This window comes from Trachypithecus francoisi, unplaced genomic scaffold (assembly GCF_009764315.1).
Source record: "Trachypithecus francoisi isolate TF-2019V2 unplaced genomic scaffold, Tfra_2.0 Lachesis_group10, whole genome shotgun sequence".
NCBI classification, from domain to species: Eukaryota; Metazoa; Chordata; class Mammalia; order Primates; family Cercopithecidae; genus Trachypithecus; species Trachypithecus francoisi.
The window spans coordinates 124,749,154-124,776,704 of NW_022681455.1; the positions used below are offsets into that span (position 1 = coordinate 124,749,154).

The 27,551-nt window shown below is 52.9% G+C and overlaps 1 protein-coding gene across 2 annotated transcripts in view; it reads right to left on the reverse strand.

Moving 5' to 3' along the window:
* SLC38A8 (solute carrier family 38 member 8) overlaps positions 1 to 26,975 on the reverse strand; it is a 35,575-nt gene extending 8,600 nt beyond the window's left edge. The window contains exons 1-7 of one of the 2 annotated variants that reach the window (XM_033219927.1): positions 26,734 to 26,975; positions 26,147 to 26,337; positions 20,294 to 20,492; positions 16,603 to 16,744; positions 14,933 to 15,034; positions 12,195 to 12,252; positions 4,342 to 4,456 (exon numbers count right to left, since the gene is read on the reverse strand). In XM_033219927.1, coding sequence (XP_033075818.1) covers positions 4,342 to 4,456; positions 12,195 to 12,252; positions 14,933 to 15,034; positions 16,603 to 16,744; positions 20,294 to 20,492; positions 26,147 to 26,335 — 805 coding nt within the window. In that variant the 5' untranslated portion in view covers positions 26,336 to 26,337; positions 26,734 to 26,975. Of the gene's footprint in view, positions 1 to 4,341; positions 4,457 to 12,194; positions 12,253 to 14,932; positions 15,035 to 16,602; positions 16,745 to 20,293; positions 20,493 to 26,146; positions 26,461 to 26,733 lie in introns of those variants that run through there. The other variant, XM_033219928.1, reaches the window with a different exon arrangement.
* Positions 26,976 to 27,551: the final 576 nt, after the last annotated feature.

The following is a 27,551-nucleotide window of genomic DNA, read 5'->3' on the forward strand; positions in this document are numbered from 1 at the left end:
GTGGCACAGGGCATTGCACAGCAAGGAGGGTGAGCTCTGACTCAGCCTTCATTCCCTCTTCTTATAAAGCCACCAGTGCCATGTCCACGACAACCCATCAGTCCATTCACCCATTAATCCATTAAGCCCGTGCCCCATGCCTGCCTCTTACGTGAGCTCTTCGGCTGGACCTAGAAACTAAAATCGACACCAGTGAGACAATCAGATCAACGGGAAAAAAGCCTACAGATCTTATTAATTTTCCATGTACATGGGCTCTTAACAGAGTGATGTCTGAAGAAGAGGCCAAAATGAGATGCTTTTATACTTTTTAGACAAAGAATAAATCTGACAAGGAATAACAGGCCAAAGGGGATCTGGTCGGGGCAGTGAATTTCTAGGGGTGTCACTAGGAGATATATGGGGTGGGTATAAAACTAGCAGAAGCTAAGGGCTAGTTCAGTAAGTGGATTTATTCAGGTCCACTGCAGCCAGACATCCCCCTTCCAGTGATGTCGACTATTTTCTCATGCTGGTATGGGGAAGGAGCCCCTCCCAGAGGAATTTTTATGTCCCGATTCCTGCAGAAAGAGTCAAGTCAGCTAGCTCTTTCTGAAACTACAATTTCTCTCATATATACGTGTATATATGTATATATGTGTGTGGATGGAGTCTCACTCTGTCATCCAGGCTGGATTGCAGTGGCACAATCTCGACTCACTGCAACCTCCACGTCCCACGTTCAAGCGATTCTCCTGCCTCAGCCTCCTGAGCAGCCGGGATTACAGGCACGTATCACCATGCTTGGCTAAATTTTTGTATCTTTAGGAGAAACGGGGTTTCACTGTGTCAGCTAGGATGGTCTTGATCTCCTGACCTTGTGATCCACCTGCCTCAGCCTCCCACAGTGCTGGGATTACAAGCATGAGCCACCATGCCTGGCCTCCGATATTTTTAACCCAAAATAATCAATGTACCAGTTTGGCATACTGGCAGATGGCGCGTCCTTCAACCTTTCACCACAAACGGATTAATCTGTTCATGAGAGCAGCACTCTCGTGACTCCACAGCTTCTTAGAGGCCTCACCTCTTGATACTGCCATACTGGCAATTAAATTTCAACATGAGTTTTGGAGGGGACAAAGAATCTAACCATAGCATTCTGCCCCTGGTCCCCAAAACTCATATCCTCCTCACAGATAAATACCCCATAGTTATTCCAACCCCATGGCCCCAAAGTCTTCATTTGCTCCAGCACCAACTCAGAGGTCCAAACTCCAGAGTCTGGTCTGTGAGCCTGTGAAATCAAAAGCAATCTACTTCCAAGACACAACGGCAGTGCAGGCAAAAGAAACATTCTCATCCCAGAAGAGAGACCAAGGCCAAAGGAAAGGAGTAAAGGCTCCAAGCAAGTCTGAAACCCAGCAGGGCAGACGCTCAAGCTTCAAGCTGGAGGATCATCTGTTCCGACACCATGTGCCACCCCCTGGACACACTAGGGCAACTCCACTCCTACGGCTTTGCCAGGTACAGCACACGTGTTTGTTCACAGGCATTGGCGCTTGATGCCTGAAGCTTTTGCAGGCAGGTGTTGCACATTGCTGCTAACTTCGCGGTTGGCAGCCCCAGCGGTGGTCCCACTCTCACAACTCCACTAGGCACTGCCCTCATGGGGGCTCTGTAGAGTGGCTCTGTGGCTGTGACAAGTCTCTGCCTGGACCCCTACGCTTTCCACAACATCCTTTTTTTTTTTTTTTTTTTATTGAGACAGGGTCTTGCCCTGTCACCCAGGCTGCAGGGCAGTGGCACAATCACAGCTCAGTCCAGCCTTGACCTCCAGGGCTCAAGTGATCCTCCCGCCTCAGCCTCCTGAGTAGCTCGAACTACAGGCTCACACCACCATGTTCTGCTAAATAAAAAAAAAATTTGTAGAGACAGAGTCTCACTACATTGGCCAGGCTGGTCTTGAATTCCTGGACTCAAGCAGTCCTCTCACCTCAGCCTCCCAAAATCCTGGGATGACAAGCATGAGCCACCACACCTGGCCTGAACAACATCTTTTGAAATCTGGGCAGAGGCTGCCAAGCTTCTGTAGCTCTGTCTGCCAGGCTGCAGAATTAGCGCCACATGGATCCTGTCAAGGTTTACCACTTATACTTTCTGGGGCTGCGGCACGAGCCAGACCAGGGGCCATTTGAGCCAAGGCTGGTGCAGCAAGGAACCCTGTGCCAGGGTCCAGGGAGCAGAGACATGAGGGCACCTAGGATAGCCTGTGGAGGCACCCTGGGTCTGTCCCCAAAACCATCCTGCCCTGGAGGCCCCTGAGCCTGTGACGGGAGGGGCAGCCTCTAAGATCTCTGAAATGCCTTCAGGGTCTTTCTTCCATTCTCTAGATAATCCTTTCTCTCTGTACTAATCTCCTTAGCAAAGGTCTCAGGGCCATAATCTTCGTTTCCTATCCAGAACCCGCGCTGCACTCTACATGGCCAGGCTGAAAGAGTTCCAGATCTTGCTGCTTTGCTTGTCTTTTGATGATCAGTTCCATCTTCAAGTCATTTTTTGCCTGTCCCAGCATAACGTGAGCAGCTAAGAATAGCCATGCAGCCTCCTGAATGCTCTGCTACTTGATATCTCTTCTGCCAGCTACCCTAGTTCATGGTTTTTTGCCGGGGGAGACCGAATCTCCTTCTCGTTGCCCAGGCTGGAGTGCAGTGGCACGATCTTGGCTCACTGCAACCTCCACCTCCCAGGTTCAAGTGATTCTCCTGCCTCAACTTCCTGAGTAGCTGGGATTACAGGTGCCCGCCACCATGCCCAACTAATTTTTTGTATTTTTCATAGAAATGCGGTTTTACCATGTTGGACAGGTTGACCTCAAAATCCTGACCTCAAGTGATCCACCTGCCTCGGCCTCCCAAAGTGCTGGGATGACAGGCGTAAGCCGCGGCACCCAGCCAGTTCATTCCGTTCAAGTTCAGCCTTCCACAAAGCCCTCGGGCATGCACACGGTTCAGCCAAGTTATTTACCAGTTTCTAACAGGTTTGGCCTTTACTCCAGCTTCCAAACCCTTGTTCCTTGGTTCCGTCTGAAACCTCCTCAGAATAACCTTTACTATCCATATTCCCATGACTAGCTACAGCATCTAAAAAGTTCCAAATGTTCCCTAGTCTTGTCTCTAAGCCCTCACCAGAATCTAGGCTTTTTCTAGCCTGCTCCTCCAAATTCTTCCAGCCTACACTCATTGCCCAGCTCCAAAGCCACTTCCATGTTCCAGGTAGTCAATCATCAACTCTTTATATCAATTTTCTGTCTTAGTCTATTTTTTGTTGGTTACAACAGAATGCCTGAAACTGAGTGATTTATAAAGAAAGGAATTTTGTATTTTTACAGTTACGGAGGGTGAGAAGTCCAGGATCAAGAGGCTGCATCTGGTGAGAGCCTTCTTGCTGGGGGGACTTTGCAGAGCCCTGAAGTGGCACGCAGGGTGTCACATGGTGAGGGGGCTGAGCGTGTGAGTCCAGGTCTCTCCTCCTCTTCTTACAAAGCCAGCAGCCCCACTCCCATGATAACCTATTAATCCATTCATCCATGAATAGATTAATCTGTTCATGAGGGCAGAGGCCGCATACCCCAATCCCCTCTTGAAGGCCCCACCTCTCAATGCTACCACATTGGGGATTAAATTTCAACGTGAGTTGTAAAGAGGATAAATATTCAAACCATAGCACACAGGAGTCCAAGCCTGCCTGACAGACCCACTGCAGCCCAAGAGCTTCCTAGATTGGAGGATACAATGTGAATGAAAGAAGACTGAAGGGGCCAACCAGAAGCCAGCCGTGCCAGGGACCTGGGTCTGTGCTTCCGACGCACTGTATGACCTTGGGTGTCACAGCCCCTCTCCGAGCCACACTTTCCTCACCTTTAAAGACCCTCTACCTCCCACACACAGTTTGTAAGCACCTGAGTCCACTGTACCCACAAACGTTTTGTAAACCACCACCCAGATGTTACAGTGTAATGACCGACAGCAGTCAATGTCCTTTGAACAGCAGGCGGCAGGGCTGGGGTGTGGTGTGTAAGAGCAGGGGCTGTGGAGATGGCTAGGCTGGAGTTCAGGTCTCAGCTTTGCACATCTAACTGTGAAACCCTGAACGAGTTCTGGAGGGCCTCTGAGCCTCAGCTTCCTCATCTATGAAATGGGAGCTTTTCCTATGGACACTAAGGATTAAATGAGTCCAGGAGCTCAAAACGTGGAGTATTGGGCCCAGCACGTGGTAAACTCTCTAGAGAGATTCTCACCGTTACTCCCTTTTCTGCTGTCACTCCCCACCCTCTGCAGGGGTGCCTGGGAAGGGCCTTACCCGTCAGTGAGTAGATGAGGCAGCAGGCCAGCAAGGACAGCACGGAGACCAGGGCCCAGTGGGAGAGGCTCCGCTTGTGCATGCTACAGTAGATGGACACGGCAGCTTCGTGACACTGCAAGACAGAGGGTGGCTCAGCAGGACGCTGGCATCCCCTGGAACCAGAGATGCGAAAAAATACTCATATCCAAAAGGTGGGAAATGTGGAATATGAGGAGATTTCTCTTCAAATAGCCTGATCAATCCTTTCTTCCTTAATTCACAGTACACCCCCACCCCTTTTCCCTTTTTTCTTCCTTCCTTTGTTACATGTCCAAACACGCCACAGTACCAGGTGTTATCAATACCAGCTCATTCTTTTTCTTTAAAAAAAAAAAAAAAACTAGCTCTCTAGCTCATTACAAACACCCCTTCCCCTTTCCCCTCTCCTCCTTACCTGCCCACCTTTTTTTTTTTTTTTTTTTTTTTGAGACGGAGTCTCGCTCTGTCGCCCAAGCTGGAGTGCAGTGGCCGGATCTCAGCTCACTGCAAGCTCCGCCTCCCGGGTTCATGCCATTCTCCTGCCTCAGCCTCCCGAGTAGCTGGGACTACAGGCGCCCGCCACCACGCCCGGCTAGTTTTTTGTATTTTTTAGTAGAGACGGGGTTTCACTGTGTTAGCCAGGATGGTCTCGATCTCCTGACCTCGTGATCCGCCCGTCTCGGCCTCCCAAAGTGCTGGGATTACAGGCTTGAGCCACCGTGCCCGGCCCCTGCCCACCTTATCTAAAAAAAGTTCCAATGTCTAACCAACCGAGACTGGTTTAGATTGTGCGGCTCAACCCCAGCCAGTGGAAAAAGCGTACAGGGGCAGGACTTGCGTCAGGAAGAAAGGCTCTCGCACCCCTTTATTCAGGTGTGCTCTCACGGCTACTGGCCAAGAAAAAGCACCCCTTTGCACAAAAGTAAAATCACTTTGCTAAGAATCCTTTGAGGCCGGTCAGGAGATCGAGACCATCCTGGCTAACACGGTGAAACCCGTCTCTACTAAAAAATAAAAAAAAAAAAAAAAACTAGCGAGCGAGGTGGCGGGCGCCTGTAGTCCCAGCTAGTCGGGAGGCTGAGGCAGGAGAATGGCGTGAACCCGGGAAGCAGAGCTTGCCGTGAGCTGAGATCCGGCCACTGCACTCCAGCCTGGGCAACAGAGCGAGACTCCGTCTCAAAAAAAAAAATAATCCTTTGAGTGTTCAATTTCATTAAGATTTTGAGTGTTATTCCTAACAGACACAACCCACATGCCCACCAAGAGCAGAGGGCGTAAATCAGTGGCAGGATGCTAACACACAGAGCATGACATGGCTCTGACAAAGAACTATGCACCTCAACACAGAAGAATCTCGCAGACAGAATGTTGAACACGAGAAGCCAGACAGGGGCTGGGCGCGGTGGCTCACACCTGTCATCCCAGCGCTTTGGGAGGCCAAAGGGGGCAGATCACTTGAGGTCAGGAGTTCGAGACCAGCCTGGCCAACATGGCAAAACTCCATCCCTAAAAATACAAAAATTAAGCCGGGCATGGTGGCAAGCACCTGTAATCCCAGCCACTCGGGAGGCTGAGGCAGGTGAATCGCTGGAATCCGAGAGGCAGAGGTTGCAGTGAGCCAAGATCGTGCCACTGCACTACAGCCTGAAAGACAGAGACTATGTCTCAAAAGAAAAAGCAGCCAGACAGCAAAGAATGTTTCCGTTAGTGGATGCAAAGTTCAAGTTACAAGATGAATGATTCTACACCAGGATTTCTCAGCCTTGGCACGATTGGTGTCCAGTGTGGGATAACTCCTGGCAGCCGCCCTGTGTGATTGGGGGCAGGGGGGTGTTGTGCAGTGTCCCTGGCCGGGACCTACTGGATGCCAGTAGCAACCCCCCTTCCCCCAAGTTGTGACAACCCAAAATGTCTCCAGACATGGCCAAATGTTCCCTGGGGGTATAACCAACCCACATGAAACCCACTCTGTGGTGCTAGAAGGCAGGATGGTGGTTTGGGTAGGGTGGGTGCTACTGACTAGAAAAGGTCATGAAGGGGGTCCCGGGTGCTTGACCATGTCACGTGGGTGCACACATACTTAGAATCTACATACTGTATATGTGACATGCCATATTGGGGTTAGAATTTTTTTTGGTAGAGATGGGTTCTTACTGCATTGCCCAGGCTGGTCTCAAACTCCTGAGCTCAAGCAACCCTCCTGCCTTGGCCTCCCTAAGTGCTGAGATTTCAGGTGTGAGCCACCATGCCCAACAGGGATAAGAATTTTAAATGCAGGAGGGAGCGGTGGCTCATGCCTGTAATCTCAGCACTTTGGGTATGCCAAGGCGGGTGGATCACCTGAGGTCTGGAGTTGGAAACCAGCCTGTCCAACAAGGTGAAATCCCATCACTACTAAAAGTATAAAAATTAGGTGTGAGGCCGGGCGCGGTGGCTCAAGCCTGTAATCCCAGCACTTTGGGAGGCCGAGGCGGGCGGATCACAAGGTCAGGAGATCGAGACCATCCTGGCTAACACGGTGAAACCCCGTCTCTACTAAAAAGTACAAAAAACTAGCTGGGCGAGGTGGCGGGTGCCTGTAGTCCCAGCTACTCAGGAGGCTGAGGCAGGAGAATGGCGTGAACCCGGGAGGCGGAGCTTGCAGTGAGCTGAGATCCGGCCACTGCACTCCAGCTTGGGCGACAGAGGGAGACTTCGTCTCAAAAAAAAAAAAAAAAAAAAAAAAAAAATTAGGTGTGGTGGCTGGTGGCACACGCCTGTAATCCCAACTATTTGGGAGGCTAAGGCAGGAGAGTAGCCGGAGCCTGGGAGGCAGAGTCTCGCTCTGTCACCCAGAATGGAGTGAAGTGGTGCCATCTTGGCTCACCGCAACCTCCGCCTCCTGGGCTCAAAGGACTCTCCTGCCTCAGCCTCCGGGGTAGCTGGGATTACAGGCATGTCCAGCTAATTTTTTATATTTTTGGTAGAGACAGGATTTCACCATGTTGTCCAGGCTGCTCTCATACTCCTGACCTCAAGTGATCCTCCCACCTCAGCCTCCCAAAGTGCTGGGATTACAGGCATGAGCCACCAAGCCCAGCGCAATAATTTTTAATGCAAAACATACACAGTCAATGCCAAGAGCCCGAGTCACGTGGATTCATTTCTTTGGGTGGGATGTGGACACTGGTGATTCATGAACAGCCAAGGGAACACTGATGTATAGCCAGGGCTGCGCAGGGAGGCTCTGCTCTGTCCAGACACACCGGGCGGGGAGGCTGCTTCATCTAGACACACTGGTGGGTTTGGCGTTCTTCCCAGGCTCCCAGGGCTGGTTCCCACCATCACACCCACTCACTCACTCCTGGTTAAAACCAAATGTGCCAAGGCCTCGCTCCTGCCCACCCTGCAGGGACCCTATGCAAGGAGCTCAGATTGGCTGGGTCTCCCCTCCCTGCCTCAGGGCCTTTGCCTATGCTGGTCCCTCTGGCAGGATTTTCTCTTAGTCCAGCCAGCTCCTCCGCACCCTCCCCGGGAGCCCTCCCAAGTGGGCTGGTTTCCTCTCTCACACGGCCATGTCTTCAACATAAGCAGGCTTTTTGTTTTGTCTGCTCAGCATCTCTCAATCACACAATAGCAATGACCACGTCTGCCTTGCTCAGGGCTCTGAACTTGGGCCAGGATCAGAGCCTGCACCCAGCTGAATGAACACTCCAGGTGTTACCCACCTACCCATCCTGTGAACCCACCAGGCCTCCCTCCACCCAGCCCCGCTCTCTGTCACTCATGAGTCCTACTCGATGCAAGTGAGCAAAGCCAAGGAAACAAGCCCAGCACAGCCATCCTCCCACTCCCAGGACACATTCTGTAGATGTAGCAGTGCACAGTGGCCTCCTCCCTCCGGCTTCCAGCCCCCACTAAGCACACCCCTTCCACTGACCTCAGGCGCCGTGCACCCCTGCTTTCTGCCCCCAGGTTTCCCTGACCTATGGGAGGGCTCCACCAGCAGTGGGGACTCAACACCTCTGGGACTCTGCAGATCAACCCTCTGCCTCCTGTACCCCCACAGCACTTGTGGAGCTCAACCCACACACTCAGGTCAGCCCTGTGGACCTGGAGCCCCTCTCCTGTTCCTAAAGGGGCACCAGCACCTCAGCCCCATCGCAGGCTCTGCCTTCAGGGCACTACAGGTGTCCCGAGGTGAAGGATCCCGGAACCGCAGCTCTGCATATAGGAGCACAGCTGAGTCCAGTATAAGGGAGAAGACACTCAGTAGTGCCAGACAGGCTGGTGGGCAGGAGGGTGCCTCCTTTTCTCCCCATTTGACTCCCCAGTTGGGTTTCTACTGGTGTTTTTTGTTTTTTATTTGAGACAGAGTCTTGCTCTGTAGCCCAGGCTGGAGCGCAGCGGCATGATCTTGGCTTACGGCAACCTCCACCTCCTGGGTTCAAGGGATTCTGATTCAGCCTCCCAAGTAGCTGGGATTACAGGCCCGCGCCAGCATGCCCAGCTAATTTTTGTATTTTTTGTTCAGATGGGGTTTCACCATGTTGGCCAGGCTGGTCTTGAACTCCTGACCTCAGGTGATCAGTATGCACACATACTTAGAATCTACATACTGTATATGTGACATGCCATATTGGGGTTAGAATTTTTTTTGGTAGAGATGGGTTCTTACTGCACTGCCCAGGCTGGTCTCAAACTCCTGAGCTCAAGCAACCCTCCTGCCTTGGCCTCCCTAAGTGCTGAGATTTCAGGTGTGAGCCACCATGCCCAACAGGGATAAGAATTTTAAATGCAGGAGGGAGCGGTGGCTCATGCCTGTAGTCTCAGCACTTTCGGTATGCCAAGGCGGGTGGATCAGCCTCTTAAAGTCCTGGGATTACAGGCATGAGCCACGGTACCCGGCCTCTATTGGTTTTATAAAGGGCAGCAGAGCAGGCCTGCTGAGGGCGGGCGGCACCCAGGAGGTGGTGGCAGTGTGCAGACACTCATTGCTCGGTGATAGAGAGAGATGAGAAGACGACACAGTGGCCAAAAAGTGGACCCCACCCAGATGTCCATCAAAGGACACAGGGATAAAACACAGCTTATCCACACAACGGAACGTTATTTGACCACACGTAGGGTGGCTACAACATGGACGAATCTCACCAACACGGTGGGGAGGGAAGCCTGTCATTGAAGGCTACAGTGGGATTCCATTCCTAGGAGAGGGCCATTGTAGGCAAATCCAGAAACAGGAAGCACAAGAGCTGCAGGCAGGGGTGGAGAATGGAGAGCGACTGACGGCGACGGATTTCTTCTGGGGGCAACAGAAAGGTTCTCAATTGACTGTGGTGATGGTGGCACAGCTCTGAATATACTAAAATCCATTGTGTTGTACACTTCAGAAAGGTGAATGGCATGGTATGTGCATTCTATCTTAATAAAAATGTTTTTTAAGACCACAAAAACCAGCCCGGCACAGTGGTTCACGCCTGTAATCCCAGCACTTTGGGAGGCTGAGGTGGGCGGATCACAAGGTCAAGAGATCGAGACCAGCCTGGCTAACGTGGTGAAACCCTATCTCTACTAAAAATACAAATTAGCTGGACATGGTGGCAGGTGCCTGTAGTTCCAGCTACTCAAGAGGCTGAGGCAGGAGAATCACTTTAACCCAGGAGGCGGAGGTTGCAGTGAGTCAAGATCGCTCCACTGCACTCCAGCCTGGGCAACAAAGCGAGAATCTATCACAAAAGAGAAAAAAAACCACCAGAAGTCCTGGCATAGCCGCATTGGCCAGGGGTGGACACAACCCCTCTGCTCCTGAGTCCCCTCTCACAGACTGGACAGGCCTGGGGCGGGGGTGCCCCATTGGCAAATGTGTTTGGGCAGGGACGCTGTGTTTGAGTCAGGTCAGAGTTCCTGATGATAGTATGTGACCGTCCCTTCCCTGCAGCCCTCTTCAGCCTCACCCCCTTTTCCCAGCACCTTCACCTACATTTATTCTCCCCCGCTTCAGATCCTGGTAGCCCCCACCTCTAGCCTGAGCCCCCACTCCCACTCCTTCAATTCCCATCCTTCCCAGCTCTTCATCTCGGCATCTCGTGTCCCTGGAAACGCAGCCCAGGCCTGGTTGCTAGGAGAATCGGATGAGGGCTGCAGGCAAAGGTGAGGGGCACCGCTTGCCAGCATCGGGGAGGCGGCCCCAGCGTGGGTCTGCTGCACCATATGGTGCTTGGGCACAGAGAGGGGTTGTTAAACTCAGTCCAGACAAACAGTTGACAGCAAAATCAGTTCTTTAGATCTTTCAAAATATTGGGCATGCAAGAAGCAATGTGAGAAATCCACAGAAGTAGCTTGCTGAGGCCCTGAAGCAGCACGCGGACTTATTACGAGGAAGAGAAATGGCAATCTTTCAGGATTTTTTTTTTTTTCCTAAAAAGGGTTCTCAAAGAAAAGGCAAGATGAAGAACAGAAGCAGAGCTCACTGATGGTCAAGGGAAGAGAAGAGCTCAATGGCTACAAAGCTGAGATCCAGTGGTAAACCCTGGACGCATCTCCCTGTGGACTTGATTTTACTTTGGAATGCTTTTGTTGGTGCTGGTAGTAGGCAGTGGATAGATGGTTGTTTTTAGGAGATAGAGGTAAATCTTCCCTAAAATAAGCAACGTGGCCAGGCATGGTGGCTCATGCCTATAATCTTAGCGCTCTGGGAGGCCGAGGTGGGCAGATTGCTTGAGGTCAGGAGTTCGAGACCAGCCTGACCAACATAGTGAAAACCCCCTCTGTACTAAAAATACCAAAAAAAATTAGCTGGGCATGGTGGCACACACCTGTAGTTCCAGCTACTTGGGAGGCTGAGGCAGAAGAATTGCTTGAACCTGGGAGGCGGAGGTTGCAGTGAGCTGAGATCCACTGCACTCCAGCCTGGGCAACAAGAGTGAGACTACAACTCAAAAAAGAAAAACAAACAAAAAAACCAATGGAAGAACAGTGTCTGCTGCCACCTACTAGGAGGGCTAGGGATACCCATGACAGCCCAGAAGCAGGGGACTGAGCCCAGGCCTGCCGCCTCCCTGCGGTCCCCCCATCCCTGGCCACCTTTCCCCCAGCACCATGCCACAGAGCCCTCTGCACGTCTCTCTCCAGCTGTGCCTGGGGTCTGCTCACATCGGCGCCCACCTGTGCTGTCCTCTCTACCTGGGGTGCGCTCCCAGTCACCTGGCTGCCGCCCATATATCCTTCAAGATCCCTTTCAAACCCTACCACCTTGAGCAGATGCCTCTGACTCTGCCCCTCTGCCAGGATTCTACACATATAGCCTCATCCTCCCTCCCATGATATTCTATTAAAAATTCTGTATTCCTGTCCCCTTCCCCTCTCTAATCAGCTACCTGTACACCTTCCAGCTCCTCTACCCTGTACCCCTCAGGAGGCAGGATCTTGCCTGCCCAAAGCCCTGGGCAGAGTCCACCTGGGTAAAACTGTCCTGCCAGAGTTAAGTAGGCAGCTCTAGGCCTCCAGGCCTCAGGTCTGATTACAGTCCTGTGGGGGTTCTGCAGAGGAAGGGACAGGTCCCAAGTCCCCACACTCTACCCAAGACCCAATAAACATGGTGCTGCTTTTGGCCGTCAGTGGGGGCCGGATTCCCAAGTTCAAGGCAATTCCCACCTCCCTGAACCCAGACACCAACCCACTCTTGTGGTCTTGAAAGACAGCCTGGAGACCACAGGTAGGCAGCAGAGAGCCCACTGTATCCTAGAAGTCCCAAATGCCTAACAGAGAAACCAAGGTTTCCCAAGGGAGCAGAGGCTGTCACCCACAGCCTCTGCAAATGCCACAATCTTCAACACAGATGCTCAAATTACCTGAAACCCGAAGCAGATGGTGGGGAAGACACTGAACACAGAGGTCCAGGAGGCAGGGCTGTAAACAGACAAGAATAGGAGTTTATTAAAGAAGGGTCACACCCAGAACAACCTGCGGCTACAAGGGTGAATTTTAAAGGATGCTGGGAAAATGTAATAGAGCATGGCTGCCAATTGTATTTTTAATGACTATGTCCGTGACCAGGCTTTTGGGAATGGAAAAGGATGCTGGCTAATTGCTGCACTTTCTAAATACGTCTTTGCTGACATTTGGTAGCATGACATTTTCCATGTGGGCAGAATTCGGGCAGGGAAACAGCAATAGGAACTTCCAACTTCCCTCTTGAAGGCTGCTGGCTCCCAGAGCGGTGTGGTAATGGGGGTTACCCACAGCATCCACGCAATGATCCCAAAAAGCACAAGGATGGTTTGAGCTCCATCCAAACCACCTAAGAGGACAGAGGTCTGCATGGGAGAACCTCCAGGTCCAGCCTCTTGGGATCCCCGCCTGGTTCCCAGCTTCCTTTGACAGGCTTTCTAGGTGTAATTATTGAAAGGAAGATGAAGGCCGGGCACAGTGGTTCAAGCCTGTAATCCCAGCACTTTGGGAGGCTGAGACGGGTGGATCACAAGGTCAGGAGATCAAGACCATCCTGACTAACACGGTGAAACCCCGTCTCTATTAAAAAATACAAAAAACTAGCCGGGCGAGGTGGCGGGCGCCTGTAGTCCCAGCTACTCGGGAGGCTGAGGCAGGAGAATGGTGTAAACCCAGGAGGCGAAGCTTGCAGTGAGCTGAGATCCGGTCACTGCACTCCAGCCTGGGCGACAGAGCGAGACTCCGTATCAAAAAAGAAAAAAAAAAAAAAAAAAGAAAGTAAAATGAGGTCATGCTGGATTAGGGTGGCCTTAATCCAATGCCTGCCGCCCCAGCTGGAAGGGAAAACAAATACACGGAGAGAACATAGTGTGAGGATGAAGGCGGAGACCCAGTGATGCGTCTATCAGCCAAGGAACACAGATCGCTGCGGCCCCCAGAATTGGGAAGAGGCAGGAAAGATCCGCCCCTGGAGCCTTCAGAGGGAGCATGGCCACACTTTGATTCTGGACTTCTAGGCACCAGAAGTGAGGGAAATTTCTGTTATTTTAAGCCACCGAGTATGTGGTCACTTGTCACAGCAGCCCTTGGACACTCACATATCCTAACTCACCACCTCCTGTTTTTACCAGGGCCTCCTCATCCCCCCGACCTGCCTGTGCTAAAGTACCACCAGCTCAGTGTACAGATCTCAGCACTCACAGCCTTGAACGCCGTCTCTGGGCCAATGTCAGCCACGTTTCTTCTGCCAGCCTGGACCTCTCTCCCTAAACTTCAGACACACAGACCCGCCCAGATGCTTGACTTCCCTCTTAGACGTCTCAAAGTCAGCTCCACCTTGACTGTTCCAGCCTGAGCTGCTTCCAGGGACCCGCCCTTCTCAGTCCTCTCTAATCCGGGAAACGGCATCTCTGTCCTTCCCATTGTTCAAGCTGAGAGCTCCAAGTTACCTTGACTTTCTTCTCTTACTCACCGTCCAACCCACCAGCAGCACTGACTACAGAATTCACAGGGCCAGATGCAAAAGGAACGTGTGGGGACCTTTGTTGGACAATGATTAAGAATTTTAAGACAGCGACAGCAGAGGGTTACACTGAGCATGGGGCCTGGGTGACTGCAGGGGTCCCACACCCACGAGCCAGCCCTGCCACTGGGAAATCTGATCTCAAGCATATCCAGAGTCTGACTATTCCTCATGGCTTCCTCTGAAGTCACCAGGTCTTGGACCTGGGATCTAGGCAGGGGCCTCCTACTTGGTCTCTGCTGCTGCCGCTGGTTCCCAAAGACGACAGAAAAGCCAGCATGAGATTTTTTTTTTTTTTTTTTTTTTTTGAGACAGAGTCTTGCTCTGTTGCCCAGGCTGGAGTGCAGTGGTATGATCTTGGCTCGCTGCAAACTCTGCCTCCCAGTTCAAGCAATTCTCCTGCCTCAGCCTCCTGAGCAGCTGAGATTACATGTGTGCACCACCACACCCGGCTACATTTTGTATTTTTAAGTAGAGACAAGGTTTCACCATATTTGCAAGGTTGGTTTTGAACTCCTGACCTCAAGTGATCCACCTGCCTCAGCCTCGCAAAGTGCTGGGATTACAAGTGTGAGCCACCACACCCTGCCCAGAGTGACCATTTTTAAAAACAGGTCCTGTCACGTCCCTGCTGTACTCAAAACGCTGGCAAGTCTCCCAACTCATCCAGAGCAAAACCAAACTCCTTCCTGTGACTCTGACTCCCTACACGACATCCCCGCCCACGCTCTCTGCCCTTGCTATGGCTGGCTTGGCCACACCGGCCCCCTCACTGTTCCCCTGAGCCGGCACTTGCAGCTGGCTGGCTGCCAGGTTATGTACCTCCACGCTGTGGGGGCAAGTCTGCAACAGCCTATGACCCCTAGGCTGCCGCAGCCTTTGGCGGTTTTGCATCCCTTAGCCCGTCCCGGTCATCACTAGCCACAGCCAGGTCCCTGCAGCAGAAGGAAAGTAGCCCTCGCTTGCCTTCACCACATCAGAGACGGAAAGAACTGCATGGAAGGAGCCCAGGCTCTGCAGTGAGCCACAAGAGGCTCCTCCTCCAAGACTCCCCTGGAAGACTCCCCTGCCATGCCTCCCCACAGAGGCTGCCGGAAGCTGTTCCCTCAGACTTACCTCAGTGAAGGACCAGACTCGCGCACGAGGCCCTGGGGCCAGAGGTAGTACTGCACGGTGATGACCAGGGCCAGGTAACAGGCAGCCAGGGTGCCTAGGATGCTAACACACAGTGACCATATGAGGGACTGTGCAGTGGGTGACATGTGCGGTTGATGCACGGGGACAGATGGCAGGATCTGAATCCCAGCTCCACCCTTGACAATGAGGTGCTGGCCAAGCTCTCCACCTCTGCCTCCCTGTCCTCATCTGTACAGGGTGTGCGTGGGGCAGGGCTGGTATGGGGTCCAGGGGTCAAATGTATAGAGGTTTTTGTTGTTGTTGTTTTGAGACAGAGTCTCACTCTGTCGCCCAGGCTAGAATGCAGTGGCGCGATCTCGGTTCAGTGCAACCTCTGCCTCCCAGGTACAAGCAATTCTCCTGCCTCAGCCTCCCGAGTAGCTGGGATTACAGGTGTCAACCACCATACCTGGCTAATTTTTGTATTTTCTGTAGAAAGAGAGTTTCACCATGTTGGTCAGGCTAGTTTCAAACTGCTGACCTCAGGTGATCCACCCAGCTCAGCCTCCTGAAGTGTTGGAATTACAGGCATGAATGACACCGGGCCCAAATGCATAGAATTCTCAATGGCACCCAGCGCCCTTGGGGATGGCAGCTGCAATATTGTTTCCTTCCCGACAACAAAAGCTAATCAGCCACTCAGCCTGAGGCCTAAGGCAGGAGGCCAGCAGGCCTGGTCACACTTGAGAGGGGACAAGGCCCCCTGGCTTAGTCCGAGTGGGACGGGAGCCTTGCAGGGTAGAGGCCTGGGGGAGGCTCCAGTTTGGTGCCTGCTGTTTCTACACAATGTCTATTGTCCATACACAACACGGGAGAGGCAGGCGGCAGAAGGGGATGGATACTGTTGCCAAGCTTTGTTTCTTCAAAAGTATACAGAGCCTTAGCCACAAAAAGAAAACCGTGTGTGTGTGTGTGTGTGTGTGTGTGTGTGCGCGCGCGCGCGGCTGGGGGACGAGGGAGTGTGTGCACGCAGGGGGGGGGGGGGGCAAGAGGGTGTGTGCGCCGGGGGGGGGGACAGGGGGGTGGGGAGACGGGGGGGTGGGGGGCCGGGGGGTGGGGGGCGGGGGGCCAGGGGGGTGGGGGGCCGGGGGCCAGGGGGGTGGGGGGCCAGGGGGGTGGGGGGCCAGGGGGGTGGGGGGACGGGGGGCCAGGGGGGTGGGGGGACAGGGGGCCAGGGGGGTGGGGGGCCGGGGGCCAGGGGGGTGGGGGGACAGGGGGACAGGGGGACAGGGGGACAGGGGGCCGGGGGGGCGCGCGCACGGGGATGTGGGCGCGCAGGGGGTGGGACGTGCACAGGCGGGTGCGGGGGTGGGGCATGTGGGGTGGGGGGCCCGCGGGTAGGTGCTGGTGGGTGTGTCGTGGGGAGGTGTCTCTCTGAGCCCATGTACAAAAAGTCCAACAATGAAACCGTGAGTAGCACTGATGTTGTTACGGGTCATTTTGTTTTTCTGGCTCGTCTGTATTTTCCATCAGGAAAACATTTTACTTGCATAATTTCGTATTGTTTTCCCCTTCTCCAAATGGGAAGGCCAATCCCCCAGCTCCTCTGACCCCAGATGGACAGACACCCTGACGGAAACACTCAGCAAGGCAGCGTCCCCAGCCCTTACCTTGTATATTTCTGGAAGGCGATCTCCCGTGGGGTAGATAGGGGCAGGATGACCAGCGCGGAGAGCAGGGGCAGGGTGAAGCGCTGGTCTGTGTACCACGGCTGCGGGGCGGGCAGGGTGCCAGACAGGAGGGAGTCACACACTGCCAGAGACACGGGGAGAGCTGAGCCACAGAGCACAAACGCCGTGGGTTCTTGGCTCCTGCCTGGCCCTTCAACCCTGAGTGGGGTTGGACATCCACCCTCAGTCAGCCCCAGGAGCCCAGGGATCGGATGACAAGTGAGATGGAGACAGGTCACGTGCCCCACACAGGAACAAAACCTGACACACGAATTAATGCAACAAATGTTCACTGAGCTCCTTCCCCAAGGCCAGCACTGCTCTAAGGCCCGAGATGTGGAGATGACCCGACATGCCATCTGCCCTCATGCCCCTGACATTCTGGTGAAAGCCTCTTTTTGTTTTGCTCAGGAACTCAACAGTATCTGGGGTCAAATGGGGGCCTGAAGTAGATTTTTGGTCACTGTACAGGCAGCGCCAGGCTGCTGTCCATCAGAATAGCAGGTTCCCATGGTTGCAGCAAAACACATGACCCCAAACGCAGTGGCTTAGAACCACTTTATTACAACAAGTCATAGCTTGTAGCTAGAGAATTAATTCAGGGCCGGGCCAGCCAATCCTCCATATAGGATCAGCTGGGGTTGCTTGCGGGTCTCTGACTGGCAGTGGGGCTGGTCTGGAGGGCCCTTGATGGCTCCCCTCAACACCTGGTGCCTGGTGGGTACCCCTGGGCCTTCCCTGAAGTCTGGGAGTCTCTCCACATAGGCCTTCTAGCAGGTGCCTCCAACTTCTTCCATGGCAGCTGAGGGATCCCAGAGACAGAGGCAGAAGCTGCCTGTCCTCTTAAAGGCCAGGCCCAGCACTGGTGCAGCGTCCCATTTACCACACACTGCTGGACAAAGCCATCCAGGCACACCTAATTCAAAGGCAAGGGACACAAGCTCCACTCATCTCTCCATGGAAAGAACACCAAAGAATCTGGGGCCATTTTTATTCTGCCACAGTGGGATGAATGATTTGGAACCCCTCTAAGAGTTAAGACAGATGGGGGAGGGGAAGCACAGGAGAGTGGGAGGGTGGCTGGAGGTGGGAGCTACGGGGAACCACCTAGGTGGGTGAGGTGGCCCCTGCGACCACTGGAGGTGGGAGGCTGAGCAGCTTGAGATGTCTTCATTTGTTTCAGGGGTCGTTGGCACTGAGGTGTCATATATGCTTCTTTGATCTCACTCAACAAGGGGAGCCGTGTGAAAAATGAATGCATGTGAGAACAGCTCATGTGTACAAAATGATGAAGGGGAAGGTTCCACAAGCAGGTGGTCACAGCAGCATCCACGTGGGACAGCCAGAGTTGCCAAGGGAATGCACACGTCCTAAGACTGCACCGAGATCCTGGGCGGGTTTTAGACCCAGGCAGCGTGGGATGCGGCAGGCCCTTTGTCTGCATCTCGACCTCCCATAGCCAGGATCCTCGGGGCCAACAGCAGGACTACACCAGCTCCTTCCTAAACCTAGTGTTCTTGGATGCTTGAGATCTCTGGCACCAAAGACACGGCCATTTGTACCTCATGCCATGACTCCCCCAAGCACTCTAACCTCTATCTAGCACTCCCTCTCAGAAGCTTGGCCTTCCCTACAGAGAGGCATCCTCAAATATCTAACCAGATATACACAAGAATGCTCTCTCCACCACAGTCAATCCACCCAGACCTGGGGTGGCCCATACCCTCACCCGTCCTCTGACTAGTCAGGGGGCTCTGTTCCCAGTGAGGCTCGGAATCCCTCTTAACACAGCAACACGACCAGTTCACTGGAGTTGAAACTGCAGACGAACTCTACTTGCCACTAGTGGGCAGGATGTTTTTGTGCCCACTTACCCATTAAGAGGTTCAGATATGGCCGGGCGCAGTGGTTCAAGCCTGTCATCCCAGCACTTTGGGAGGCCGAGACGGGCGGATCACGAGGTCAGGAGATGGAGACCATCCTGCCTAACCCGGTGAAACTCCGTCTCTACTAAAAAATACAAAAAACTAGCCGGGCGAGGTGGCGGGTGCCTGTAGTCCCAGCTACCCGGGAGGCTGAGGCAGGAGAATGGCGTAAACCTGGGAGGCGGAGCTTGCAGTGAGCTGAGATCTGGCCACTGCACTCCAGCCTGGGGGACAGAGGGAGACTCCGTCTCAAAAAAAAAAAAAAAAAAAAAGAGGTTCAGATATGCCAATCTCCCTTCTTTTTGGTATAAGACAGTGTTTACCAAGACACAGCAGCCTTCAATCTCAATACCCCCCTCCCCAGTCAGGGGCCTTTTGCTTCATGGATCAAGAGACACACAGAACACACACACGGCAAGATGGTAGACTAAATGTCACCCTATCAACAATCACACTCCAATTAGAAGTCTAAACATTCCAATCAGAAGACTGAGACTGTCAAGTTGGATAAAAAAGCAAGACCCTACCATATACTGGCTACAAGAAATGCATTTTAAAATCCCAAGCCATTCTCAGGCTGGTGTTGCAAAAAGGAATTATAAACAAAAAACAAACAAAAAACAAAACAAAAAAACAAACCCAAGTCAGAGTTAGATTGTAAGTAAAAGAATGAGAAGAGAACTAACTTCTATACAAACACGAGTCTTAAGGATGCTGGAGTGGCTACATTAATAGTAGAAAAGACAGATTTAATACCAGAGATAAAGAATACTTCATAACAATAAAAGGATAGAGTTTCAAAGACCATGAAGCATGAAACTTGACAGAATAGGCTAATCTGCAATCACAACTGGCAATTTTAACATCCTTTTCTTAGGAACAGAATAACTAAAGATTAATATGGTTGCTATGGGAGATCTGAACACCACTGTTGACCGCCTGGACCTAATGGACATTGCCAGCACACTGTGCCCAGCAACTGTCGAGTACACATTCTTTGAAGAGCACACAAAATGTTCTCCAAGACAGACAGACCATGTGCTGGACTACAGAGCAAGTCTCAGTGGATCTCAAAAGACAGAAATGACAGATTCCCTGACCATGATGTGAATTAAGGTAGGAACCATGAAGGAATCTAAAAAACTCCCCAAGTGGCAATTAAACACAACTCTAAACATCTCACGAGTCAAAGAAACCACAGTGAAAATTAGCAAATATTTTACATTTTCCATTCATGAGAAATAAGTCAAATGAAAATGAAAATAGGACATCCCAAAGTTGGTAAGATGCAGCTAAAGCAGTGCTTCGAGGGAAAATCTTAGTCGGGAACTAGAGGCGGAGTCTGCATGAGGGCTGAGAGCCACAGCCATCCCAAAGTCAAAGGTGTTACTGGTGCTCTCTCAGAAGGACCTGCTTACTGGTGGCTCCATTTCCTTATCTGTGAAACGACTTATCTCCACTGGACATCCTAATTGCAGCCACAACCTCTCTCATGCACTTGTGTGCCTATGACTCTCACCCCACTGGTGACCATCCATGCTGAACCTCCCTTCCCCACCATGTTAGGAACAAGAGTGTGGTTTCAGCCTCTGCTGTCCCTCAGGGCCCAAGCCAGTGCCCCACGTCCTGCTCATCAACTGGAAACCCCAAGAGGCCATTAGAGGTCCAGCACCCTGGGCCACCCCAAGTCCCACAGAAGTACTTACGCTTCTCCAGCTGGTCCCCGATCACCCTGAGGAAGGCCACGGAGATCATGAGCAGGTTGACAAGGAAGCAGGCCTCACATAGCTTCCCGATGGCGGGGCCACAGAGCCCTCTGACCACGCCCTGGTAGGTGGCCTGGCCACTGACAGCAGCAGCATAGCCCAGGATGACCAGCCCGCTGATCAGGAAGACCAAGGAGACCTGCGGAGCAGGACTTGGAACTGGGGTGTGCCCACAGCCCACCCAACCCCCAATCAACCACCCCTCAGACACACTCTCCACATGGCTTCTTGTCCACAGAGGCCAGGGCTGCTGCCAGCATGGGAGGCGCTCTACCAGCTGTGTCACTGCACACCCACCCCTCACCCCATCTATCCTGAAATCTGAGCTGCAGAGCAGGCTGATTCCGGCAGCCTCACTGGCTCTAGGCTGTGAACCTGGGAATCTGAGACCATCCTGCCCCAGTCGGACAAATGAGACATCAGAAACCCAGAGTTTAAATTCCTCTCCTGAAACTGCCTGGGCTGTGGGTAGAGAGGCAGTAGGCATGGTGGCTTGGAATACGAGGTGGAGCAGGCACAGCTGGGCTCAGGTTCTAACCACTGCTCACCTGCTGTGTGGCATGAGGCAGGCTGGCAACCTCTGCTTTTCCATTTGTGAAAGGGGCGTAGCACTGCCCCCCTGCAGGGGTGCTATGACACGTCAGGACTGAACAAGGCCTGTGACACACTCAGCTCAGCACGTGAGTGCTCCAGAAATGGTGTTCCAGCTGGGCACAGTGGCTCATGCCTGTAATCCCAGCACTTTCAGAGGCTGAGGTGGGTGGATCACCTGAGGTCAGGAGTTCGAGACCAGCCTGGCCAACATGGAGAAACCCTGTCTACTAAAAATACAAAAATTAGCCGAGCATGGTGGCAGGTGGTGCCTGTAGTCCCAGCTACTCATGAGGCTGAAGCAGCAGAATCGCTTGAATCTGGGAGGCAGAGGTTGCAGTGAGCCAAAATTGTGCCACTGTACTCCAGCCTGGGGGATAGAGAAAGACTGCCTCTAAAAAAGAAAAAAAGAAATGGTATTCCCTCTATTTCAGCTTAAATTTTATTTATTTATTTTTTGGAGATGGAGTCTAGCTGTCACCCAGGCTGGAGTGCCATGGCATGACCTCAGCTCACTATAACCTCTGCCTGCCGAGTTCAAGCAATTCTGCCTCAGTCTCCTGAGTAGCTGGGACATGCCATTACACCCAGCTAACTGTTTTTTTGTATTTTTATTTATTTATTATTTTTTGAGATGGAGTCGTACTCGGTGGCCCAGGCTGGAGTGCAGTGGTGCAATCTCAGCTCACTGCAAGCTCTGCCTCTCGGGTTTACGCCATTCTCCCGCCTCAGCCTCCTGAGTAGCTGGGACTACAGGCACCCACCACCACACCTGGCTAATTTTTTGTATTTTTTAGTAGAGACGGGGTTTCACACTGTTAACCAGGATGGTCTCGATCTCCTGACCTCATAATCCGCCCGCCTTGGCCTCCCGAAGTGCTGGGATTACAGGTGTGAGCCACTGCGCCCGGCCTTTTGTATTTTTAAAATCTTTTTCCAAAATTATAAAAAATTTTCAGGCCAGGTGCTATGACTCATGCCTGTGATCTCAGCACTTCAGGAGGCCAAGGTGGGCGGATCACCCGAGGTTGGGAGTTTCAGACCAGCCTGGCCTACATGGTGAAACCCCGTCTCTACTAAAAATACAAAACTTAGCAAGGCATGGTGGCACATGCCTGTAATTCCAGCTACTTGGGAGGCTGAGGCAGGAGAATCACTTGAACCCGAGAAGTGGAGGTTGCAGTGAGCCGAGATCGCGCCGAGCTGAGAGTGGGGACAGAGTGAGACTCCGTCTCAAAAAAAAAAAAAAAAATTCAGATGTACAGAAAAGTTGCAAGAACGTTAAAGTGAACACCCCCTGTGGGTAACCACCCGCCTTCCCCATGATGGCTTGCTGTGCTTGCTCTGACTTCTCTACCCTTCCACCCAGGCCTCTGTGTGGCCATCCATCCGTCTTAATGGATTAGCACTTTGAAGCAAGCTGCAGATGCTGGCGTACGCGCCGTGGAACCCTCTGGCTGCCTACCAAGCATTCGAGCCTGGTGTTTGTTCGTTCACAGGCCTTTTCCCTTGTGGGGTGAAAATTTACATATAAAATGCACAAAATCGGCCGGGCGCGGTGGCTCAAGCCTGTCATCCCAGCACTTTGGGAGGCCGAGACGGGCGGATCATGAGGTCAGGAGATCGAGACTATCCTGGTTAATACGGTGAAACCCCGTCTCTACTAAAAAAATACAAAAAACTAGCCGGGCGACGAGGCGGGCGCCTGTAGTCCCAGCTACTCGGGAGGCTGAGGCAGGAGAATGGCGGGAACCCGGGAGGCGGAGCTTGCAGTGAGCTGAGAGCCGGCCACTGCACTCCAGCCTGGGTGGCAGAGCAAGACTCCGTCTCAAAAAAAAAAAAAAAAAAAAAAAAAAAAAAAAAAAATGCACAAAATCTTAAGTGTATTGCTGGAAGATGTACAATGCACACATGCCAGCCAAACCTCTACCCACAGGCAGAACATCACCACACCCTGGACGGTCCCACGAGTCCCCTTTCTGTCTCCTTCCCATCCCCACTGGTCTAGTATTTTCTACCTTTATGTAATTCCCAACTCCTCCCACTCCACCACGCGTGATGGATCCGCGTGCACACAAGCAGCTTGCTTCTGTTTTTTGCTAACAGGCCATTGTCTGAATAGATCACAATTAGCCAAGCGTGGTGGTCAAGCATTCCACATCTAATCCCTCAAGTCTGTGAATGTGGCTTATTGGAAACAGTTTTTGCAGATGTCCACAAGGAAAACCTAAGGGAAAAAGGGTTTTGCCTATGTCATTAAGGATCTTGAGGTGAGGTCATCTCGGATCTGGTGGGTCCTCAACCCAATGAAGTGTCCTTGTAGAGACAGAGGAGGAGGAGGCAGAGATTGGAGTCATGCAGCCACAAAGCCAAGGAGCACCTGGAGCCACCAGGAGCTGGAAGGGCCTTTGGAGGGAACGAGGCCCTGCTGACACCTTCGTGTCAGACTCCTGACCTCCAGAACTGTGAGAAAATACCTTTCCAGTGTTTGAAGCCCTCCTTCTTGTGGTAGTATGTTACAGCAGCCCCAGGAAACAGACACATCCAACTCTAAAATATTGAGGGATTTCTTCAATGCCCTCTCACCCAGGCTCTAAGCTCCGTGAAGACTGGGCAGTGTCCTTTTTTCTATTTTGCCCCAGAGAAGGACCTGACAAATGCAGACACTCAGAAAACAGCTGTGGTTGAAAGGCAGGGGGGCCGGGTGCAGTGGTTCATGCCTGTAATCCCAGCACTTTGGGAGTCCAAGGCGGGTGGATCACATGAGGTCAGGAGATTGAGACCATCCTGGCCAACACAGTGAAACCCTATCTCTACTAAAAACACAAAAAACTAGCCAGGTGTAGTAGCATGTGCCTGTAATTCCAGCTACTTGGGAGGCAGGCTGAGGCAGGAGAATCGCTTGAACCTGGGAGGCAGAGGTTGCAGTGAGCCAAGATCACGCCATTGCACTCCAGCCTGGGCAAGAGTGAGACCCTCAAAAAAGAAAGAAAGAAAAAAAAAAAAAAAAAGAGGCAGAGAAAGGTGTGGGCGCAGGGAGCCTCACCGGTGAGCCATCCCTGGAGAACAGGGTCACCACAAGAGGGACTGAGCCTCCGGGCAGCAGAACCGCAAGGAGCCCCGGCCCCCGTGCCAGACCCAGCCCCTCCACAGCTCCCAAGGGGGGTGTATCCATTTTCATCCAATGTCTCCCATCTAAGTACGAATCAGGCCTGACCCTGCTTAGCTGCTGAGATCAGATGAGATCGGGTACGTTCAGGGTGGTAAGGCCCGAGACTGTTCTCATCAAATGTCACTAAACCTCCCACCCTAACGAGTCAGACTTCCAACCTCTGCTCACCGACTTCACGTTTAAATGCTCCCCATGCAGAAGCCTCACAAGCTGCGTGGAGGGAAGCAGCCTCCCCCAAATCCTCCGTCGTTCAGTGACATCACCCCAGCTCCACCCCCATCTCCCCAGCAGCCCTGGAGGCTAAAGGAACAACTTGGAGTGGCAGGAGCTTGTCAAGAGCCAGCCTGTCTCCTCTACTCTGCCATGAGTTTCCATTTATTCATGTCCGGGTTCCCTTCTCAAGTCTGCTGAGCGAAGAGATCTCGAGCTCATCCTAAGCAAAACAAAACAGCCATTTGCCCAGAGCCAAGTCACAAATGTGGTCTCAGGCCCATCCAGCCCTGCAGGGCCAGCGTCTGACTTCAGTAAGATCTGTAGGAAATGCCTGCATGGTGCTCTTGGAGCAGGGATCCCCCTCTCTGGCTCATGGCCATTCCTGCTACTCAGGGATTGGCCACGACCCTACCCCCAAGTCCCAACTGCCTCACCCTGGGCCTTCTGTGGCTTGAGATCCGGTTTCTCCCTCATTGCCCTAACGGTGGCCTTCCTGACGCACTAGTCCGAACACAGGCATGCCCCCCCACCCACGTGCACCTCAGGAAGCTCTTACCATTTCCAATGGGGCTCAGTGCAAAGGTCACCTCCTGTGAGAGGCTTCTGACCACACTGTGTCATATCATCCCCCCATCCCCAGAGACACATGACCCTCCTGGCATGATCCACCATCTGAAGCTGATGACATGCATCTTGTCTGACCTCCCATTAGAACAAAGCTCCATGAGAACAGGGACCGCACTGCCTCGTCCATCCTAGGCCAGGCACGGGGCAGGCGCTCGCCAATGCCAGGGGTGGCATGGGTTACACCCGACACTGCAGTTTCCAAACAGACCCTCAGGGCACACAGTTGGAACTCAGCCATTATCCACCAGCTGCTATAAAACATGTGAGATAAAACCCGCCAAAGAGCTTACCACAAAATGCAGCAATTTATTCCATCAGCCAGGGAAAAGCATCTTACACAATAAAGCTGTGCTCCTGAGTGGCTCTCCCACAGCAAAAAGAGCGCGGCGTCCGCGCTTCCCCGGAAGGGAATCCCGGCTCTGCACCTGGCAGGCAGGAGAGCCGAATATCCCACACCAAGCAAGGCTGGCTTGGCTCTACGTGGGGAGTATGGGGGTGTCACACCAGTTAACAGCTCAATCTGCACACAGGAGTCCAGCTTTGTTTTTCTTTGAGACGGAGTCTCACTCTGTTGCCCAGGCTGGAGTGCAGTGGCACAATCTCAGCTCACTGCAACCTCTGCCTCCCAGGTTTAAGCGATTCTCCTGACTCAGCCTTCTGAGTAGCTTGCATCAATAGGTGGCCACCACCACACCCGGCTCATTTTTTTATTTTCAGTAGAGACAGGGTTTCACCATGTTGGCCAGCCTAGTCTTCAACTCCTGAGCTTAGCTAATCCGTCCACCTTGGCCTACCAAAGGGCTGTGATTACAGGTGTGAGCCACCAGGCCTGGCCCAGCTTTAGTTTTTGAGATGAGACCAGCAGGCAAGAAAGAGCAGCTGACCAGACAGGGTGCCCAGAGAGGCTCCTTCCCGGGTGAAATGTCCACTTCCCAGACGCAGCTGCGTCGCCTCTAGCTCCATCCCGGGAGCTGTGTATCAGACATCACCGGGCCCAGAGGGGATATTCTCGCCCCAGGGCTACAGTGGGATTATCTTCTCCCCTCATTAGCTGAGCAGAATAGCAGTTAAAACCCCGAAGCTATAGCTTACAGGACACTCAACTCCGCAGAAGCAATGCAGAGAACCACACCCAGAAAAGCCAAAGCCGCCTCGTACCCGTCCCCTGGACTCACTTCCTGGGGACTTACCAGCTCCACCAGGAAGGCAGGGACCACGCCGCCCGCTTTGGAGAAGGCCCAGGGGAAGTTGAGCAGGCCAGCTCCCAGCGCGGACTTCATGAGGATAAAGACAGCACCCACTGAGGACAGAGTGGCAGCGGCTGCGGCAGGGTGAGGCTTTTCTGGAAGGCCTCTGCTTCCTGGGGTCTGTCCCTCCATGGCTAGAGGCAGCAGAAGGGTGGAGAGAAAGCATGATCTTCACACTTTCTTCCCTCCCTAAGTTCTAGGTATCCTTATTTCTCTCCCCAACTCAGTGAGAGCTCCCTGAGCCGCTCTTGCCTGCTTCCTTGGCATCGGCTCCCCCTTTCCAAAGGGTGCTGCATGCATCTGCCCGTGACTGCTGGTCCCCCTTCCTATCCCCCATTTCCTACCTACATTATTCTCACTCCTGCCCTCCCACTAGACCCCAAAACAACCTCACCCCTTCCCCCCTTCTCTCTCTTCTCCCAAACCCCCAACCTTCCTCATCCCCATCCTCTACTCCCCGAATTCCCATCCACCTCCTTTGCTTCCAGCCAAACTTCTGTACAGACAGAGCCCCAGTCCCTGGTCTTTACCACCAAATCCAACCTTTAAGGTGCCAGACAGTCCTTGGCTGTCGGGGATGGGACTCAGGCTCCCTCCAGGTGACTCAGCTGCATTTCCTGGGGCCAGAGGGGTGGGAGAAGGAAGATTCTAGCTTGGAGGGTGGGCGAGTCATTAATTAAAGGAGCCCTAGCTAGTATGTGTCAGGGTCAGGCCCCTCCACACCTAGGAGGACAGCAGCAAGTAGTCAAGGCCACGGGTCCCAAGCATTTGCAGCTTTTGAAACTTCTGACCTGAGCAAGGAAGGCTTAAGACTCCCGCCTCTCTCCAGCCCCCTGCAAGCCCGGCCCCAGGGGTGGAGCTTTCTCAGCTGCCCTGGAGGGTGACAGGGAGCTCAGCTAGTAGCAACATGGGGCAGGGGAGCAGGCACCATGATCTCATGGCAGCTTCTGCAGCACCTCCATCCTCAGATGCCTCTCCAAGGCTCCCAGCCCAAGGGAAGGGGTGTGAAAAGCGCATGGAGCCCAGCCTCCTGTAGAACAGGCTCCACTGTCTGCAGGTGCTGCCTCCAAGGTGGTTTCCTTTACCTCATCCACCCAACTCCAGCAGGTGTGCCTGAGAGCTAATCCCATGCACACGAGTCACCCACGGGGCTTGTTGAAAGCTTGGAGGAGGCGGCAGCTGCTGGTCCCTAGGCTATGCTTGAGTAGTGAGACATCTCTCCAAACTGATACGTGGTTAGCTAAGGGGGCAGAATATCCGAGACGGCCCCATTCCGGAAAATGCTGGCACATCCAGGTCAGATCTGGAATTTGACTGTTTATTCCTGGAACCCAGGCTCCTTCTCACC